At 43.2% G+C, this 21739-nt stretch overlaps 1 protein-coding gene across 5 annotated transcripts in view; it reads right to left on the minus strand.

Annotated features, from left to right (window-relative positions):
- Positions 1-14669: 14669 nt before the first annotated feature.
- Positions 14670-21739, minus strand: part of WT1 (WT1 transcription factor) — an 89016-nt gene continuing 81946 nt past the window's right edge. For 3 of the 5 annotated variants that reach the window (XM_073659438.1, XM_073659441.1, XM_073659440.1), the window contains 3 exons: positions 21370-21459; positions 18141-18233; positions 14670-16767 (listed from right to left, as the gene is read on the minus strand). In XM_073659438.1, coding sequence (XP_073515539.1) covers positions 16646-16767; positions 18141-18233; positions 21370-21459 — 305 coding nt within the window. In that variant the 3' untranslated portion in view covers positions 14670-16645. The remainder of the gene's footprint in view (positions 16768-18140; positions 18234-21369; positions 21460-21739) is intronic. The other 2 variants (XM_073659439.1, XM_073659442.1) reach the window with 1 other exon arrangement.

Consider the following 21739-nt stretch of genomic DNA (forward strand, 5'->3'; position numbering starts at 1 on the left):
GTGGGACAATCAGGAGTGTCAGGTGAGCGATATGTTTTTTTTATTTTATTTTTGTTAATTAAGAATCACATAAAATTGTGTGTGCTTTTTATTTCAAATAAAGGACTTTTTTCTGGTCATGTCTTTATTTCTCCAATTTTACTATAAAATTAGTAATGGGGGCGTCATATAGATATATCCTTCCTCCCCCAGCTATAGCCTTATGCCAGGGATAGTAGGGCGAGGCACGTGATCGGCGACAGCTGCGGAGGCTGTATAGGGACGTTAGGGGGAGACAGGGTGATGCTAGTCCAGATTAGGATGTCGCCACTTCCCCCTTTACCTAGTGTCTGGGCTCCCTTTCCACTCTGTGTTGCACTCACACATGGCATGACTCTGTGTGTTGCACTCACACCTGGCGTGACAGTTGTTGCCAATATATCTCTAAGTACTTACCTGCATTTAAGTCCTGTGTGTCTCCTGTGGGCTTTATGTTTGTGCTTTGTTTGTGCCCTGTATGTCCTAATTAATAGGGTATTGTTTTTAAGCCATTTTTGGCTGAATCTATTAATCTGTTATCTGATGGTATTGTCTTGAAATATACAGGATTTCACCATATATGTTTTATATTTGTGTATTATTATTACATTTGTGTACATATTCTACTATGGAATATGGCATGGTGTTATACATATATACTTGGATTGGCAGCAATCAACTTATTTGTACAGGTGCAAAGAGTTGAGTTCACTTCTGTTTTAACATTTCCTTTTAACCATTTTTTCATATTCTGCATTATGTGTTTTCAATAAAATTTTATTTTTATCAATTTTGGCCTTCACTCCTAGTTTTGTGTAGGATTTATAGTTATTTAGGAGAGCCTTACATTGTACGATCTAATTATACAGGGTGGGCCATTTATATGGATACACCTAAATTAAATGGGAATGGTTGGTGATATCAACTTCCTGTTTGTGGCACATTAGTATATGGGAGGGGGAAAACTTTTCCAGATGGGTTTTGACCATGGCGACCATTTTGAAGTCGGCCATTTTGGATCCAACTTTATTTTTTTCAAAGGGAAGAGAGTCATGTGACACATCAAACTTATTGAGAATTTCATAAGAAAATCAGTGGTGTGCTTGGTTTTAATGTAACTTTATTCTTTCATGAGCTTTTTACAAGTTTATGACAACTTATAAAATTTGTTCAAAGTGCTGCCCATTGTGTTGGATTGTCAATGCAACCCTCTTCTTCCACTCTTGACACACTGATAGCAACGCCGCAGATGAAATGCTAGCATAGGCTTCCAGTATCCATTATTTCAGATGCTGGTGTTTGTGGTTAGGTGCTCCATATCTACCCAGCTGTCATTTCTCTCAGGAAGTCCCCTAAAGCTGCTTTCACTTGAAATGTGGCCTTTTAGGCTTGTGGAGGCGGAAGCTTTTCACAACCTAATGCCTCGTGTCCATACTCGGTCCCCAGCCATCACTATTTCTCCCAGTGTTGTCTCTGCCTTCTACAAGCACGGGTCCCTGAAAATTACTGCTGGTACTTTTCTGTGGGAATTTGCTTGCCTCCTATCAGCTGTTATTTCTCCGTCATCAGGTTCGGCCCATTGTCACACACGACCATGCCGGGCTGTATGTTCAGCAGTGAGAGCCAGCAGGATGCTGTGTTACAGCTTTCAACAACTCTGCAGCGCTGGTCGGTTTGTCACCTAAGCATTAAGCATGTTATCTTCAGCACAGCCTGTTGCCGCTTGGCCAAGGCAGTGCTGCAGTGCTTTCAGCTTGTGACTGATGTGGTCATTTCGGAGATGGAGGAGGAGGTGCAGGAGCTGAACAATGTGATTACAATGAAGTTACATTGGCGAGTCTGGTTTTTATACTAAAGAATGATCCTACTGTTTTTTTTTTCAACGTTATTTTTTAAGACAAATGCATTCACCGGGGCCACAGTAACGACATGTTCCCATTAGGAAGGAATGCTATCCAGTTATAGGGTATGCAGTGAGTCCAACAGCTGACCAAATTTAGGAAAAAACACACTAAGAATTTAAAGACACAAAGAGCAGGGCCACAGTAACAAGTACGACATGTTCCCATTAGAAAGGAGAGGGTCTGCTATACAGTTATAGGGTATGCAGTGAGTCCAATGGCTGACCAAATTTAGGAAAAACCCCACTAACAATTTAAAGACACATAGAGCAGGGCCACAGTAACAAGTACGACATGTTCCCATTAGAAAAGAGAGGGTCTGCTATACAGTTATAGGGTACACAGTGAATCCAACGACTGACAAAATTTAGGAAAAACCCCACTAAGAATTTAAAGACACATAGAGCAGGGCCACAGTAACGACAAATTCCCATTAGAAAGGAGAGGGTCTGCTATACAGTTATAGGGTATGCAGTGAGTCCAACAGCTGACAAAATTTAGGAAAAACCCCACTAAGAATTTAAAGAAACATAGAGCAGGGCCACAGTAATAGCAAATTCCCATTAGAAAGGAGAGAGTCTGCTATACAGTTATAGGGTATGCAGTGAGTTCAACGGCTGACCAAGTATAGGAAAAATGTCACTAAGAATTTAAAGACACATAGAGCAGGGCCACAGTAACGACAAATTCCCATTAGAAAGGAGAAGGTCTCCCATAGTGTTGGCCTATGCAGTGAATGCAAGGGCTGCCAAAAATTTGGAGGCACTCCAATGCCCCTTGGAAGAGACTTAGAGGACCTCATAAAAAAATGTTCCCATTAGAAAGAAGCAGGTCTCCTATACTTGTAATACCCATTCACAAAGTGTATGGGCTAACAAACATTTACCCCTGGGGGGTATACATGAACATACTGTATAAAAAAAAATTTTTTATGGGCATCATAAACACCCTTTAAAAAAATTATATGGGTGTTGCATCACGGACCACGGTCACCCTGGTGATATGGTGGTGGAGGATGAGGAGAAGGAGGAGGACAAGAGCAAAGAGTCAAAATCAGGAAGCGAATACCCATGTGTGGATGTGAGGAGGTGTATGGGAATACACCTCCCAAAAAAAGACACTGGATTTGAGTTTATGTTACCCTGCTATCATTTGGTAGTGTTGAGAAGTCTGGCCAAATCCAGCCCTTGTTCATTTTTATAAGAGTCAGCCTGTCAGCATTTTCAGTTGACAGGCGGATGCGCTTATCAGTTATAATTCCATCAGTGGCACTAAAAACCCGCTCTGATAGAACACTAGCGGCAGGGCAGGCCAGGACCTCCAAGGCGTAAAGAGCCAGTTCATTTCACGTATCCAGCTTGGATACCCAATAATTATAAGTCACAGAGGAATCACAGAGGACGTTGGTACGGATGGCAAGGTACTCCCTCAGCATCTTCCCAAACCTTTCACTCCTTGTGAGAGTACCCCGCGCCTGAGGGACTGTGCGATAGAAGGGGCTGAGAAAATTCTCCCAGAACTTTGACAGTGTCCCCCTGCCTCTGCTGGATTGAAGTTGTATCTCTTTCGCCTGTACTCCTTGGTTGTCCAACGAACTGTGACCTCTGCCATCAGCGTTTTCAGATGGGAAATTTTTTAATAGTTCCACAACAAAGGCCTTCTGGTACTGCCCCATTTTTGTAGACCTGTCCGCCTCAGGAATAAGAGATACACTGCTCAAAAAAATAAAGGGAACACTTAAACAACAGAATATAACTCCAAGTAAATCAAACTTCTGTGAAATCAAACTGTCCACTTAGGAAGCAACACTGATTGACAATCAATTTCACATGATGTTGTACAAATGGAATAGACAATAGATGGAAATTATTGGCAATTATCAAGACACCCTCAATAAAGGAGTGGTTCTGCAGGTGGGGACCACAGACCACATCTCAGTACCAATGCTTTCTGGCTGATGTTTTGGTCACTTTTGAATGTTGGTTGTGCTTTCACACTCATGGTAGCAGGAGACGGACTCTACAACCCACAGAAGTTGCTCAGGTAGTGCAGCTCATCCAGGATGGCACATCAATGCGAGCTGTGGCAAGAAGATTTGCTGTGTCTGTCAGCGTATTGTCCAGAGGCTGGAGGTGCTTCCAGGAGACAGGCCAGTACACCAGAAGACGTGGAGGGGGCCATAGGAGGGCAACAACCCAGCAGCAGGACCGCTACCTCCGCCTTTGTGCAAGGAGGAACAGGAGGAGCACAGCCAGAGCCCTGCAAAATGACCTCCTGTAGGCCACAAATGTGCATGTGTCTGCACAAACGGTTAGAAACCGACTCCAGGAGGGTGGTATGAGGGCCCGACGTCCACAGATGGGGGTTGTGCTCACAGCCCAACACCGTGCAGGACGCTTGGCATTTGCCACAGAACACCAGGATTGGCAAAGTCGCCACTGGCGCCCTATGCTCTTCACAGATGAAAGCAGGTTCACACTGAGCACATGTGATAGACGTGACAGAGTCTGGAGACGCCATGGAGAGCGATCTGCTGCCTGCAACATCCTTCAGCATGACCGGTTTGGCAGTGGGTCAGTAATGGTGTGGGGTGGCATTTCTTTGGAGGGCCGCACAGCCCTCCATGTGCTCGCCAGAGGTAGCCTGCCTGCCATTAGGTACTGAGATGAGATCCTCAGACCCCTTGTGAGACCATATGCTGGTGCGGTTGGCCCTGGGTTCCTCCTAATGCAGGACAATGCCAGACCTCATGTGGCTGGAGTGTGTCAGCAGTTCCTGCAAGATAAAGGCATTGAAGCTATGGACTGGCCCGCCCATTCCCCAGACCTGAATCTGATTGAGCACATCTGGGACATCATGTCTCGCTCCATCCACCAACGTCACGTTGCACCACAAACTGTCCAGGAGTTGGCGGATGCTTTAGTCAAGGTCTGGGAGGAGATCCCACAGGAGACCATCCGCAACCTCATCAGGAGCATGCCCAGGCATTGTAGGGAGGTCATACAGGCACGTGGAGGCCACACACAATACTGAGCCTCATTTTGACTTGTTTTAAGGACATTACATCAAAGTTGGATCAGCCTGTAGTGTGTTTTTCTACTTTAATTTTGGGGGTGACTCCTAATCCAGGCCTCCATTGGTTAATAAATTTGATTTTCATTGAGGATTTTCGTGTGATTTTGTTGTCAGCACATTCAACTTTGAACAGAACAAAGTATTCAATGAGAATAGTTTATTCATTCAGATCTAGGATGTGTTATTTGAGTGTTCCCTTTATTTTTTTGAGCAGTGTATAAAGTTCTCCTTGTAGCGTTGGTCTAGAAGTGTCACCAACCATTAATAACTGGCACCCAAAATTTTGAGAACGCGAGGATCATGGGAAAGGCAGCGTAACATAAAGTCAGCCATGCGTGCCAGACTGCTAACAGGCAGTGTCCTCACCAAGAAGATGACTGACCATGCTCTCCTCCTCTCTGTCCTCTGGTCATCCACGCTGAACAGATGGTATGACAGTTGTGCAAGTAGTACCGTCTATAGTGCATGAAACTAGCTCCTGTTCTTCCTCCTCCTCCTCTTTCTCATTGTCACTCAATCCACATTGGGATGAGATGAGGCTGGGCTGTGTAGAATCACCCTGTATGGTTCCTTGCGCCATCTCATCGTGCTCCGCCATCAATGCATCCTCTTTGATTGTGAGCAGAGAGCATTTCAGAAGACAGAGAAGTGGGATGGTGACGCTAATTATGGCGTCATCGCTGCTCACCATCTTGTTGGAGTCCTCAAAGTTTTGGAGGATGGTACATGATGTGATGTTGTTACTATATCTGTGAATGGTTGGCTGTTATCCTTGTTTCAGTTTCTGCCTAGTAACGATGATGTAATGGGGAGGAGGGGACAAGGCAGGGGAGGGGAACGGAAGGAGGAGAATAAAAGTATGGCTGTTTAAACCTACCATCCAGCATCTCTGTGTGGCCTTCTGGAGTTCCTTTCGTCTGCATAACAACACCACAACTGGCGACGAGGATGGGATTCATCATCAACTAAAGGTATTTCAGCTCTACAACAATGGCCTGTTTACCTGCCTTCCCTGCTTTTGATGTACATCAGTCCCCAGCTAACCTAGCAGCATGTTGGGAGAAATGGCTGAAGCGTTTTGATATATTCCTACAAGCCATGAACATATCAGATGATACCAGGAAGAAAGCCATGCTATTACATTATGCAGGGGAACAAGTCTATGATATCTTCACTACTCTGTCTAATACTGGAGACGACAAAGACTATGAGCTCAGCAAGGCAGCATTAAGCAAATACTTCTCCCCACACAGAAATGCGGCATTTGAAATCTTCAAGTTTAGACAATTAAAGCAGTCAGCAACAGAAAATATTGATGAATATCATGTCCGACTCCGGCACCTTGCAGCTTACTGTGAATTTGCAGATGTCGACAAAGAGATCCAAATGCAGATTTTACAAGGCTGCATCTCCTCTAAATTACGGAGACAAGCACTCAGAGATCACACCATGACTTTAGCAAAATTGCTTGAAACAGCACGTGTAAATGATACCGCCGAAAAACAAGCTAAACTCATAGAGAACATTGAGTGCGAGGCGGAAGCACCATCTTGTATAGCAAAGCTAACACAGAGACCGCCTGTGCCTCGTACGCAGGGGGCAACTTGCTACAACTGCGGAGGATCGTATCCTCACCAGAATATCTGCCCAGCAAAAGGGGGGACCTGCCATAATTGTGGAAAACAAAACCATTTTGCAAAAGTGTGTAGATCCAAACCACAATCCCCTCATCCCACAGTACAACCCAGGTCACAAAAAGTCCAAACGCTGCAGCTTACTGACGAGCCTCACAGTACTTATCTATTCTCAGTAACTGCAGAGGGATCTCAAACACTGCACGCACTTACCAGTCCAAGGCGACTTATCCTGATAAATGGCAGTCCGGTGGAAGCCCTAGTAGACACGGGGGCGTCAGTAAACGTCATCAGCCGTGCAGTCTATAGCCAACTCCTGAACAGACCTGCTCTACAAAGCACTAGTCTAAAGATTTTTCCTTATGGTTCAGCATCGGCACTACCCCTGTGCGGCAAATTTCAGTCAGAACTTGCAGCTGACGGGAAGTCCATCACCGACACTGTATATGTAGTAGAGTGCTCCGCAGACACGCTTCTCAGCTGCAGTACTGCTATATCTCTGGGTCTGGTCAACCTGGTCAATAGCGTCACGGGTCCTTCGGCCCAACACATCATGCAGAGGTACCCCAATCTCTTTAAAGGTCTCGGTAAACTAAAAGACGTTCAGATAAAATTGCATATTGACCAGTCAATACAGCCGTCTGTTCAACCTCACAGGCGCATCCCATTTCATGTCCGCAAACTTGTGGAGCAAGAACTGCAAGATCTGGAAGCGTCTGATGTTGTTGAACGAGTTGAAGGCCCGACCCCTTGGGTATCACCCATTGTTGTTGCACCAAAACCAAAGCAGCCTGGTAAAATCCGGCTATGTGTGGATATGCGGCATGCCAATCTGGCTATTCAAAGAGAAAGGCACATCACGCCCACTATTGATGACATTCTCGCAGACCTGAATGGTGCAAAAGTATTCTCTAAAATTGATTTAAAATCAGGTTATCATCAACTTGAGTTGCATCCAGATTCCAGATACATTACAACTTTTAGTACCCACGTGGGTTTACGACGATTCAAGAGGTTGAACTTTGGTATCTCATCTGTGGCAGAAATATTTCAGAACGTTATCAGTCAGGTTCTATCTGGAATAGCAGGAGTCCTAAACGTCAGTGATGACATTCTTATATATGGTACAACCCAAGAGGAGCATGACAGTCACTTAGAGCAAGTGTTTTAGAGACTGCAAGCCTGCAATCTAACTGTCAATCTGTCAAAATGTGAGTTTAACCAAAAGTCATTAAGCTTCTTTGGATATATCTTTTCTGAGCAAGGAGTTTCAGTAGATCCTCAGAAAATTTCTGCCATAAAGTCAGCTAGCCAACCTCAAAATGTGTCAGAGGTTCGCAGTTTTCTAGGACTAGTCACGTACTGTGGACGATTTATACCTGATCTGGCCACGGTCTCCGAACCCCTGCGACTACTCACGAAAAAAGACACTCCTTGGACATGGACTACTGAACACCAAGCAGCATTCGACTCCATGAAGTCCAGTCTAACGGGCGACACCGTCATGGCCTATTTTGACCCTCTAAAGTCCACCGAGCTGATCGTGGACGCAAGTCCGGTGGGCCTGGGTGCAATTCTCACACAAGTGTCCAAAGCAGGCAACGTCTCTACCATTTCCTATGCAAGCAAAGCCTTAACAGAGACAGAACAACGCTATTCACAAACTGAAAGGGAAGCTCTTGCGGTTGTATGGGGATGCCTTCATTTTCATCTGTACCTTATGGGACATAAATTCACAGTGATAAGTGACCAAAAACCGCTCATTCCGCTTTTCAACAAACATTCTTCAAAGCCTCCCCCACGACTTGAACGCTGGTTGCTCCGCCTACAGAACTACCAGTTTCGGTTGAGATACGAGGTAGGAGCTGGTAATCCGGCAGACTACTTCTCGAGACACCCAACACCACAAACTACCAAGGACGACATCCCAGCAACAATCCTTGCAGAGGAACATATCGATTTTATTGTTGCACATTCTGTGCCAAAAGCCATGACTATGGAGGAAATACAACAAACGGTGGATTCCGATCACCAACTTCAGTTAGTTATAGAGACTGTTCGATCTAAAAATTGGAGCAATTTTCTTGCTGAAGCCCGCCTCCAAACACCAGATCAAACAACCTACTTGACAGCTTTCTTTAATGCACGACATGCTCTCTCCGTGTCTGAGTCAAATCTACTGTTGCGTAACAATCGGCTGGTGATACCCCAGAAGCTTCAAAGCAGAGTACTGGATCTGGCCCACGAGGCTCATCAAGGGGTGGTGAAAACAAAGCAATTACTGAGAGAGAAAGTCTGGTTTCCAGGACTAGACAAAAAAGTAGAGGCACTTATTGAAACTTGCATACCTTGCCAAGCAACTACAATTGACCATAGACGCGCACCCTTACAAATGACACCCCTGCCAGAGGGCCCGTGGACTGCTGTTAGTGTTGACTTCTGTGTTTTACCGGATCACTCCTACCTGCTGGTTGTCATGGATGACTATTCGAGGTTCCCAGTCATTGAACATGTTTCGACAACCTCTGCCAGGGCTGTTATGCCAAAATTAGACAAGATCTTCTCGGCATATGGCATACCAGAAACAGTGAAATCCGACAATGGACCACCTTTTAATAGCACAGACTTTCGATCATTCGCAACCTATCTGGGTTTCACTCACAGGAAAATAACTCCTTACCGGCCTCAGGCCAATGGTGAAGTGGAACGGTTCATGCAATCAATCAACAAAACTTTGAGGATCGCTACCATGGAGCACAAGGATTTACAGCAAGAGCTACACAGATTTCTTAGACAGTACAGAGCAACACCCCATTCTACTACCGGGGTACCACCCGCCACTGCGCTGTTCAACAGGCCTATGCGTGTCAAACTCCCGAGCGTTCCGCTGAGTCCTGTTCAAACACCAATTGCTACTAAGGATGCCATATCCAAACAGAAGATGAAGAGGTATGCAGATAAGAGCAGTCATCGTTGCAAGCCGCCGGAAGTTTTGGTGGGAGATTGGGTCCTTGTAAAAAGACTAAGACCTAGTGACAAGTTTGCATCACGATACTATCCTGAACCCTTTCAGGTCACACAAGTCAAAGGCACCATGGTCACTGCTCAAGATCACGGTCGCCAGGTCACAAGGAACGTGTCACATTTTAAAAAACTTTGTGACTATATCCCAGAAACAGACGAGGCAGATGGCGATGACGTTCTGCCGGGTCCCCAGAGCTCAGCAGTTCCAAGGGAGGATACCTCAGAGGACTCGGAAAGTTCATCTGGGACTGAGATGTCTCACCGCTATCCAGCGAGGGCAAATCGAAGACTGCCAGCCCACCTCTTGGACTATGTTCTGCAGTAAAAAGAAAAAAAAAAGAAAAAAAAAACCCTTTGTACTAATGTGAATTTTTGAACCGTTATCCAGTTCTATTGTTGTTTTGTTTTGTGAGAAGAGGAGAGATGTGATGTTGTTACTACATCTGTGATTGGTTGGCTGTTATCCTTGTTTCAGTTTCTGCCTAGTAACGATGATGTAATGGGGAGGAGGGGACAAGGCAGGGGAGGGGAACGGAAGGAGGAGAATAAAAGTATGGCTGTTTAAACCTACCATCCAGCATCTCTGTGTGGCCTTCTGGAGTTCCTTTCGTCTGCATAACAACACCACACATATGTCTGACATACATGTTCACTCCTGAGGTCTTATGTGTGGAGTCTGAACTGAATACTGATGGCCTTGTTGATGCTGGTACTCAACAACTGCCTGCTTCTGCTCACAAATCCTTCCCAACATCTGCAGTGTAGAGTTCCAACCTGTGGGGACATCACATACCAGTCTGTGAGCCAGAAGCTGCAAGCGCTGATGAAACACGGCAAGGGCGACGGAAGCTGCAGGTGACTTTCTAAAATGGGCACACAGGCGGCATACTTTAACAAGCTGATCCAGTAGCTCCCAGTAGGATTTGAGAAAAAGCTGAACCACGAGGTTAAGCACATGGATCAGGCATGGTACGTGTGTGAGCTCGCCTCGCCTCAGAGCCGCCACCAATTTCCGGCCATTGTCACACACATACCATGCGTGGCTGTAGGTTCAGCGGTGTTAGCCACAGATCTGCCTGCTCTTTCAGAGCTGTCCACAACTCTTCAGCATTGTGCGGTTTGTCACCTAAGCATATTTGCTTCAGCACAGCCTGTTGCCGCTTGGCCGAGGCAGTGCTGCAGTGCTTCCAGCTTGTGACTGATGTGGTAATTTCAGAGATGGAGGCTGAAGAGGAGGAGGAAGCTGAGGAGGATGAGGTGCAGGAGCTGTAGACTGTGGGGGCAACCCTGATTGACCTAGAGCCTGCAATCCTTGGTGTCGGGGGGACGTGTTTTCCGTCCCAAGGTCCAACTGGGTCGCGGCTTCCACTATGTTAACCCAGTGTGCCGTCAGTGAGATGTACCGTCCCTGCCCACAAGCACTAGTCCACGTGTCCGTGGTTAGCTGGACTTTCCCGGTAACTGCGTTGTTGAGGGCATGGCTAATGTTTTTGGACACGTGCTTGTGTAATGCGGGGACAGCAGAAATAGTGGCAGGTGGGGACCGAGTACCGAGGAATGTCTGCCGCCATCAGGTTGAGGAATGCTTCCTTCTCCACAAGCCTAAAAGTCAACATTTCTAGCTCAAGCAGCAATGTGGGAATTTAGTAGTGTGACCTGTGGGGCATTGGCTGCGCATTTGCGCTTGTGTTCCAAGGACTGGGGTATGGACAACTGAACGCTGCACTGGGACAAGAACGTGGACGTGCTTCCTGATGCTGCTACTTGAGAGTGTGCAACAACAGGTGCAAAGCAGGAGGCATCTTCACATGCACCATGGACAGGGGATTGGCTGGCATGCACAACAGCGGAAGAAGCAGTGGGGCCACCCACAGATACTGTTCCTGGACCCTGTGGTTCGGCCCACAAAGTCGGGTGCTTTGCTGCCATGTGCCTGATCATGCTGGTGGTGGTCAGGCTGTTCGTTTTGCCACCCCTGCTGATGCTGGCCTGGCAGGTGGTGCAAATGGCCTTTCTGGGGTTATCGGCAGAGTCTTTAAAAAACAACCAGACTCGGGAAGACCTAACAGTTGTACTGGAAACTTCCTTCGTGTTGTTGTTACGGGCAACGGTTGCCTCCCTTTTTTCTGCAGCCACCACACTGCTTCTTCCTGCCTGTTGGGGTGCTCTGCCTCCCTCCCTCTGATTGCTGCTGTCCTCGCTCTGCATGTCCTCCTGCCAGGTTGGATCAGTTACTATATCATCCACCACCTCGTCTTCCACTTCCGCACTCTGGTGACTTCCTGGCAATTGTGTCTCATCATCCACCTCTTGTGACACTTTCCCACCGTCGCATTTTTGTGACCGTGGCTCCTCAAATATTTGGGCATTGCTACATGCGAACTCCTCTTGCCCTGCTTCAAGTGGAGCAGCGAGAGGCCCAAATCTATAAATGGAAAAGTGAACAGCTCTTTGGAGTGTCCAAGTGTGGGATCAGTTGTCTCTGGGCACACGGCATGGTTGGAGGAAGGAGGTTCAGGGTGAGGAATATGCGGTCCAGATTCACAGCTACTGAGACTTGACCATGTGGAAGACATGGTGGTGGTGGCTAAGTAACCGGAAGCATTATCTGCTATCCAACCAATAACCTTTTCACACTGCTCTGTGTTCAATAGTGATGTTCTGCCATCCCCTATTAATGGTGACAGGAAGGTTGAGCAAGAAGATGTGGGTGTTTGCTGTGGCACAATTTCAGCTTGCCCAAGGCCTCGGCCTCTGCATGCACCATCATCACCATCACGTCCAGTTCCCTGTCCCTTGCCACGTGCCTTGCCCATTTTAAATGGAGGACATCTTCGACGCTCACTACAGATGACTGAATTTGGAGCAAACTTATATGTGATCTGTGTGAAGAAGAAAACACAGTTTTAAATATCTGGCCTGTAGGTAACTATTTTGAACAGCAAACTGGTGTCAATTGCTTCACTGACACACTGAAAGAAATCTTTAATGGAGGTCTGAAATGGCAGTATTTTCAGCGCAATTATATGTGATCTGTGTGACGGACAAACCACAGTTTTAAATAGCTGGATTTTTAGCGCTGTAATATGGAAAGGACCTGGCAGTATTCTGCAGTGCCAACAAGCAAATGGCGCAGAAAAACTGTGTTCTCTGGATTGCTTTTTAAGCAAATAATAAGGATTAAGAGCCAAAAAAAAATTATTCCTGGCCCCTGAGACCTGGGCCTATTTCTAGAAATATCCAACAGCAGCAAAGACAGAACTGGAATGGAGCCTCTTGTGCTATATGCACTGCTGTCTGCTATATGCACTGCCTGCCTGATATCTCTGCAGATGGATTAGTCCTCAGAAGGACTGTTTGTTGAGATTGATATGTGTCTCTAATATAGTTTGGTACACCTACACTAACTAGAAAAAGCAAATCTCTCGATAGCTCAGCAGCACCTCTCACTACACTGTCTGATTCCGGAGTGATTGTGACGAGCATGGCGGCGCCAGGTCTTATATCGATCTAATAACGCTGTGCGGCCAGCTAATTACTGTAATGCCACAACCAACATGGCTACGGCACTACAGTGAGTGGCAGGTAGTCCCTTCATGTTCATTGGCACTCCAAACATGCAGGGAGGAGACCCGAGCTCCCGCCGAGCAACCCCAGAAATACTCGGCGAGCACCGAGCATCTCGAGCACTGAGATGCTCAGGCGAGCACCGAGCAGTAGCGAGCATGCTATATCATCACTAATCACCAACCATTCCCATTTAATTTAGGTGTATCCATATAAATGGCCCACTCTGTAGATCTCTAAACATGACATGCCATCCACTATCCTGCCGATTTTGCGCTTCAAAAGTTGAATGATGCTCCTTCCCTTCCGAGCCCTGCTGTGCACCCATACAGCAGTTTTCCACCATATATGAGGTATCAGCGTGCTGAAGAGAAATTGCACGAATTGTATAGTCCATTTTCTCCTGTTACCCTTGTGAAAATGCAAAATTTGGGGCTAAAGCAATATTTTTGTGAGAAAAATTAAAATTTTTATTTTTTCCTTACACATTGATTTAATTCCTGTGAAGCACCTGAAGGGTTAATAAACTTCTTGAATGTAGTTTTGAGCACTTTTATGGGTGCACTTTTTACAATGTTGCCACTTTTGGGTATTTTCTCTGACATAGGCCCCTCAAAGTAACTTCAAATGTGATGTGGTCCCAAAAAAAAAATTGGTTTTGAAAATTTTGCTGGAAAAATGAAAAATTGCTGATAAAGTTTTAACTCTAACTTCCTAACAAACGTGTTTAAAAAATGATTCTGACATAAAGTAAACATAAAAATTGTCCCACTTCTCTAGATGGGAATGGGGCCGATTTTTTATACAATAGTGTGAGCGAACCCTAAAAGTGAATGTCCCCATATTTATTAGAAGAAATTCCTTTTGTGTGCACAAGAAACTCTAGTCCAACACAGCCTTTCAAACTTTCAGTAACAAATGTACCCCTTTATGGTTATTTATGCATGATTAACACTATATGGGGTATGGAAAAAGAACTAGAGAAAGGGGCGCAGATGGTGCCGTTACCAAATGACAAATAATAATATACAGTATGCAGATAAGTTGCTCACCTCGTAGAGTTGTGTTAATGCACAACACATGTAGGCGCTAATGTAGAGAGCTGCAGACAGCACCAGCCCAAATCAGGGTTCCATAGTACATCAATAGGTGGATATGGCAGAAGAAAGGTGTATAGATATCCACGCTCCTCCGTATGAAAAGATGATCTGGTGATCAAAGGGTAAATGGAAATATTTTTTATTAACAAACTACATTCATACGCGTTTCACAGACGTCCTGTCCTCTTCCTCAGTGAGAGTCACTGAGGAGCGCGGATATCTATACACCTTTCTTCTGCCATATCCACCTGTTGATGTACTATATGGGGTACAAAAAGCATAAACTGATAACAAAAGACAAAACAACTATTTCATCTCTTTGTATTACATTTTAATATCATTTAAGCAGCATATTTACAATCATTGGCCACAAAACCAGTGCAGCCTTTACACTGTTCACAAATGTCAAACCGCTTCCAAGAATTGAATATCACAATGTTTCCTCTGAAATACATGACAATACTGGAAATGGGTATGCAATCAGATAATTGGTTCGTAGAGAGGAGTCAGTTGTTGTAGTTGCGGCATTTACCATTTCCCCATCAACAAGTATTAAACTAACTCCAGAGTTAACTCTAGGGCCACGGGTAAAGTAGAAGCGTACTTGGTCCCTAGGCATGTTTATTCACAAATTGTTCACTTCTATTCAAAGCTGTAAAATAAATTAAAGTCTACAAAAAATAATTCTTCAACACAACATTCAATAATAAAAATATAAAAACATCCCACTCATCCACTTACACGCCTTTACAATATTAATATATTGGACTCATGTATTGCCCCTTAAAATTTAAGTAAAGGAATTAGCAAGTAAAGGAATTGACCATTTTATGTCCAAACTTTATAAATGTGATGAAAAGATGAGTGCTGTATATACTTGTAGAGGTTCTGCACCTCTTCCTCTGTATGTGCAGTCAAGCCTACATTATAGCATTGCCTTTCATCCTAACTCCCAAGCAAAAAATAGCTTTCAGATATAGGGACATGTGGAGGATCACCCCAGTTCTCTTTGCTGAACCACACTGTGCTTGCACTAGTTTACTTGATCTCCATAATATTACCTAACCTCGGATACACTGTGTTTCAGTAGACGAGGCTGATGAACATATCTCGCCACATTTCGACCACCTGCGGACATTTTCCCAATAGGAAGGGCTTATAATTAAGGCAGTTCACTTGAGGTGGGGTATTTTTACAGATAGAGAAAAATAGAACAAAACTTGTAAAAAGTATATTTCAGAAAGTTGCTTTCCAAGTATTCACCTTTTCAATACATTTGTTAACATTACACACAAAAAGGCCAACCCCTTTAGGGAACAATGGTGGATCCAAACCTCCTTCACGTCATGGAGTTTGTGAATTGTAATATACATAGTGAGAGACATGTCTATACAGGAGGACAACTTATTTCCATTTCCATGACAAAAAGTAAGATGATAGGAGTTCCACCCACAAATGTTGAAAATGTGCAGTATTAACTATGAGATGGAATGAGATATGGTCCCTGGACAACCAATATTAGAGTCAAAATCAGATCCTTGTACTATGGTGTAAATTTTTAATTGCTAGAAATGTTATTTTTTATTCAAACATCTTGATTTATAGAAGAATTTTTCTGGACTTAGTCTAGATCATGATATAGACCAAACCTTACTAAGGTGAATGGTTTTTTTTGTGAGCCATGCAGCTGTACCTTTTCTCCCACCACTCCAGTTCCAATCAAACTGCATAGGCAATGACAATTGCCATCAATGAAGTGAGATGGTTGATGCAACTGCCAAAGCGCAGGAAATGATACACATCTGCTGGTAATATTATTGCATGAAACAGAACATCTCGCAGAATAAACTATGAACTGGTATCAAGGCTTTGTCTCCTGAGAGGAAAATCAGTAGCTCTGACACCTCATCACACAACACTACATCAATGTCACCACTATAGATTTGTAGTTCATACTGTAGATTATATGGCATCTCTGCTAGATAAATAAGTGAAATACGGCTTATATACAGCCATTCAATTGACCAGTGTTATCAAAAGTTGTCCACATAAAGATCATGGGCCAAACACTAATTTTATTGAAAGGAGTCTATAGATCATTCCAAGAATGTGACAGAGCCTTAAAGGGATGTCGAAAGAACCTATACGTCTCTTTCACAATGGCCGTTAACAAAGATGAACACACAAATTCCTGTGGTCAGGTCAGACTGTCCAGAATCCCACTTCTTCAGTAATATCTAGAAATCCGCTGGGTGGATGTGCTGGAAGCTTAATATATATATAATACAGTAGACGTAAAAGTCTAATTGACCTCATCCTTCAGAGCCTATAGAGCTAGCTGAAGTTTGGTCATATTTCTTTGATGCATGTTGTGATGTCGGACCAATTCATCAGACCTGGCAAACTTCTTCTGACAGCTAGGCCATCTGCAACTGAAAGGCTTCTCACCTGTTAACATAGAAATGTCCAGTTATCATAGAGGAACAGCTTAAACCGCTGAGAAATGCAATAGGTAAGCATGCAAAGAACTCATAAAAAAAGTTAAAAGGATTTAACCATAAACTAAATTTATCACCCATCCACAGACTGATCACTATCAATCCCATAAACTATGAATAAAGTGGTCGTGCTCTGTGGATATATGATAAATGTTGTTAATTCTCCCATCCCTATAAATAGTGAACTTTTGTACAATTTTCTATGTGCAGAGAAGCCAAGCACAGAATGAACTCATCTGCATGTGTCCTCATCACATAGAAGCTACTAACAGTGCCACAGCTCCCTAAATTGTATCTGTCAGTGTTTCCTATAGTGTACCTGTCGCTGGTCAGTAGTACAGCAATAATTTCAGATATGGGAAATAAATTCTGCAGTTTAGAGTTGCTTGTGGGTCCATTGAGGGTGATTTACCACTCAAATGTGCAAGTACTCTAAATAAAATTGCACCTGCATACATGCCATGCACCAAATTACTATTATTATGTTTCCTGACACTTTTTGCACTTTAAAAATATTGCAGTTTTGAGAATATTGGTGTAATGTAAGTCAACCAACATATAGTGTAAGAAAGAGGAAAGTGTTAGACGTATATTAAATATATGGTCATCTATGGACCACATCTTACAGGTTTCTTATAGGTAATAGGGCACACATTTCAAGATAAATGCACCGTAATTCAGGCGTAATGTGGGTGAAAAAATGTCTTTCATGCTGTTAAAACCAGTTAACTGCATTACCAAAGAGTTATTTTCTTTCTACACTGTATTACACTTTCCAGAATGTAAATCCCCCGAAAACGCTATTGACAGGCACTGAACAAACAGGGAATGCTGGCAGATTATAGCACGGCAGCAGAAAGAATTGGGACTGCAGCTGTGAATGAGAATGGACGTTAATACAGGATGATACCAGGAATCAACACAAGGTATCGCCCGGCTATCAAAATACTTTCATCCGGGGCTCATCCGATCATTTGTTACTCCAACTTTCCTTATTGCACGTCCTCCATTTACATTAGGGGATGTGCCAACCAAGGATAATTTTTTATAGATACGCATTTTCTCATTTATCACTGCTCGGGTACATCCCATCATGTAAATGGGGGATATGCTGCCAACAATATGGAAAGTAGGAGTAACAAACGACTGAATAAACCCCAACATTATTACATGAAAATATGCTGATCCACTTGCTATATATCATCGATTGGCACTCGGTTCAGGGAGTTTATCAGATCACGTAAAGTAGTAGCTAGACATACTGTTATGGATTAATATTATGACAGTAAATGAATAAATAAATGTGAATAAAGGTTTACGCACTTGTTTTACCTGTATGAGTCCTGGTGTGCGTCTTCAAGTGGTCAGAACGGGAAAATTTTCTCTCACATGTTTTACATTGGAAGGGTTTGACACCTTAGGGCAAGAACATGATAGTTACTAAGAAATATTCACCTTTCATTGTGCTTTGTAGCTTAGTTCAGTACATATCTAAATGGAAATACTAAGGATTTGCCTTGTATAGCTGAGAGTGCTTTCAAGAGCACTAATAATGTTTAACCATATGGTCTATACTCATACAAATTCACATTTTATCTTCGTTACAAAAAGTAACCACTTAACTAATTTATTTGTTCTGTTAAATGAATGAATTTAAAAAAATTGTCATTTATTATATAACGTTTACCAGATTTCTGTTTCTATCAAATTAGTCGTAGCCACAGATGGGACTCTAGCTGATTACGGCTAAGGTGGTTTTGGAGGGAAGTTCTGGAAGTAAAAGGTTCTAAATTTTGGGTCAGGTTACCTGTTATGCCAATATTTTATATAGTGGTACGTTATAGGAGGTTTCCTAAGAAAGTAATTTAGGATAGGGGATAACTTACTGATTAAAAAAATTGCATTCCACTCAGACCAATGTTAATCAATGAGGCAGTGCAGATCTGCATAATTTTTCTCATCTATATTCGGCATGGGGAAAAAAAATCGCAGCTTGCTACAATATCACACCAAAATCGGGCAGTACGTGAAAATAATTGCATGCTATACAGACTATCAGGACTACTGGATGAGAATGCGGCCATTTACTTATATGCAAGTGTGAGCGAAACCTTATGATTAGTAGGTGCAGTCGTGTCTCCCATTTTCTTGATGAGCATATATTTATGACATCATTTTTACACAGATTTTGGCTCGCATTGTGTACCAAAATCTATGTGAAAATTACTGTGATTTTTTTCTACTAGTGAAATCCAAGTCATAAAAACCAACAAGTAAAGTGTCATGTTGTGTTTCAGGGTTGGATAGAAAATGATGGAATCTTTTGAAATTCAAATTTGTTTGATTAACTAATTTTTAAAAAAATGTAATTTTGTGCAAATTGCAATACTGCAAAGCCACGAACTGACTTGAAAAGATGGATGTGTGCAACATCTAGGACTGTATCCAACCCCTTTCAAGCTTTTTAACACAAATGCAGCCTTAGGAATGTCAAAGTGATCTCACCATGGAAACTGATGGTAACCCAATAGTAACAGTTCATTTAATAACACAGCACAATGATGGACTTTTCATGTTTTTTTTTTCTATTAAAAAATTACTAAAAATTATGCCTCCTGATCATTTGTGCTGAGGCAGGCTGTTCTGTGCATAATGTTGATACAGAATAATGTTGTTGCTGTCAGAGGCAACATCATCTTACGGTGTTTGATACCAGTGATGCCATAAATTCCCTAACGCCCCTGCCTCCTACCCACTAAATATGCTGGCCAGAGCCATAAGAGGCCAATTGTTTCCTGCGTTTGGTGGTATCAATGCCCAGGTGGCTGATGCAAGTAGCAGTGGTGGTGCTGCTGCTCCCACCTTCTTAGCCTTGGTATGGTTTATTTTTTCTTTTACACAGAGGTGCAAGCCTATAGGCAATAATCAATTTGATGCAAATCAAATTTGTGGATAATTTTATGAAATTTGCAGGTCCCAGTATATTTTAAAGATGTGCTGTTTGATTTCTATGAATCTCCCAAATAATGCCCACTTTAATTTTACACTTGATCAATGATTGCATCAGCCACCCTGAAGGTTTCTCCATAATGGTTTGCAGCTATCACATCACATGGTATAGCACAACCACTTGGGAGGGACTATCAAAGCCTGTATAAAAGCTAGGGCAGGTAATGGTTTAGGTTGATTTTAGAATAGTGAGAGAATACAAAATTCAGACATTTAATTGTGACTTTGTACCTCAGAAAGTGTTGTAAACTATTGTTTTTGCCCATCTGTTTTACTAGTCAAATTTTACATCTAACACTAAGGGGCATTAGTAGGTGCTTAATTTCTGCGTGCATACAGCAATAAATGTCCCTCTCCCTGTATTTAAAAGTAGGAAGGCATGCTCTTTTGTGACTATGCTTATGTGTCATGACCCCACCTACTGCACTGAATAATTTTATTTGGAGTGGCGGGGGCCCAATTTGGACTTTAGCTAATGGGTCCCATGATTTCTATTGTACAGCCCTGTACTTACAGGTTACTTTTACAGGTTAAAGTATTGGTATGAAAGGGACAGCACTGTTACATGCAGATAAACACTGGGTTGAAAAGGACTGACCTATTAAAAAATCATGGGGGCAAGGCGAGAAATGTTTGAAGATGAGGCCCCAGCAGCTTTAGTGCCTCAGTGGTCTTGTGCTGTGCTGTCTATCCCTACATGACTGCTGATGCTACCTGCAGTGGTCACGTGTTGTAAAGGGGTCACCTCTGCAACCCTGTCAACCAGAAAGTCAAAGAAAAGGAGTGGAGAAGCTGCATTGGGGTTACAGCGGCTCACCTGGTAAGCACTGCTTATTTTGTTATTTTCAAGTGTTATCAGCCTTTCCCCCATTTTTTGTCATCAAACAACTCTTTCAGCTGTTGATTTGAGTCACACGCTATTTGCTTCTTGAATTTTAAGCTTAATTTAAAAAACACCATGTCCAAATGCTGTATGGGTCCTAAATCCTCAAAATACATAAAAGCACTGCTGCTCTGTCCAGGATAAATGGCTCCCTCAGGTGAGACAGTGCCAGCTCACATATGGCCACAAGTCATCTGTCACTTTAAGAGTGTAATTCAGCCCCACTCACTGCTGCTTCGGGAGCTGAGTGGGACTGGTGGCGTCATGTCTGCAATTACCTGTCAGCACGCAGGTATCACGCACTTGTCCTATCGTAACAGAACTGAGTTGGGGTGTTGGCTATTGTTGGTTGTTTTCACCACATTATAGTAAGATTTGTTTCTAAAAATCTAAATTATTGATGAACTTTATGGTAGTTGAATAAAACTGAGTGGGGGTTAATCCTCTACAGCATATATGGACATTTCAGTTATCTCAGTTGCTTCTTTTCTAGGAGAAAAATTCTGATGAGGCGCAGTTTGCCAACCACATTTCCAATGGGTAGAGAACCTATTGTTAAACATATTGATCACCACTTCTGGTATGAAGTTTGAGCTCTAGAGCCATGTCCCAAATATTTTCAGACCCCATACATACTGTATATTTCACCAAGGTACTAACCTGTGTGTCGTCTTTGGTGCCTCTTCAGTTGATCTGAACGTGAGAACCTCCTCTCACAGTCTTTGAAATCACATTGATAAGGTTTCTCACCTTAATAGAAAATATGTGTAATAAGCCACAGAATCTGTTAATTTGGTACCCCCCAAAACACTCATTGTATCTGCACATTTGCCTATATGTCAGACAAGTATTTACAAGAGGATCAGCAGCAGAAATGCAAGGCTGACATCTGGATTTCTGCCTCACATGTGCAGTTGATGTGCCACAAATCTACATGAGGACTGGCTCCTTTAAATGGGTTAATCCACAGTGGGGCTAATCCTAAATTTTTCCATATGGGATCCACAAGAGTAAACAGGAATCAATACCC

The sequence above is a fragment of the Phyllobates terribilis genome, unplaced genomic scaffold (assembly GCF_046119375.1).
Source record: "Phyllobates terribilis strain yellow unplaced genomic scaffold, ASM4611937v1 Scaffold_13__5_contigs__length_258822181, whole genome shotgun sequence".
NCBI classification, from domain to species: Eukaryota; Metazoa; Chordata; class Amphibia; order Anura; family Dendrobatidae; genus Phyllobates; species Phyllobates terribilis.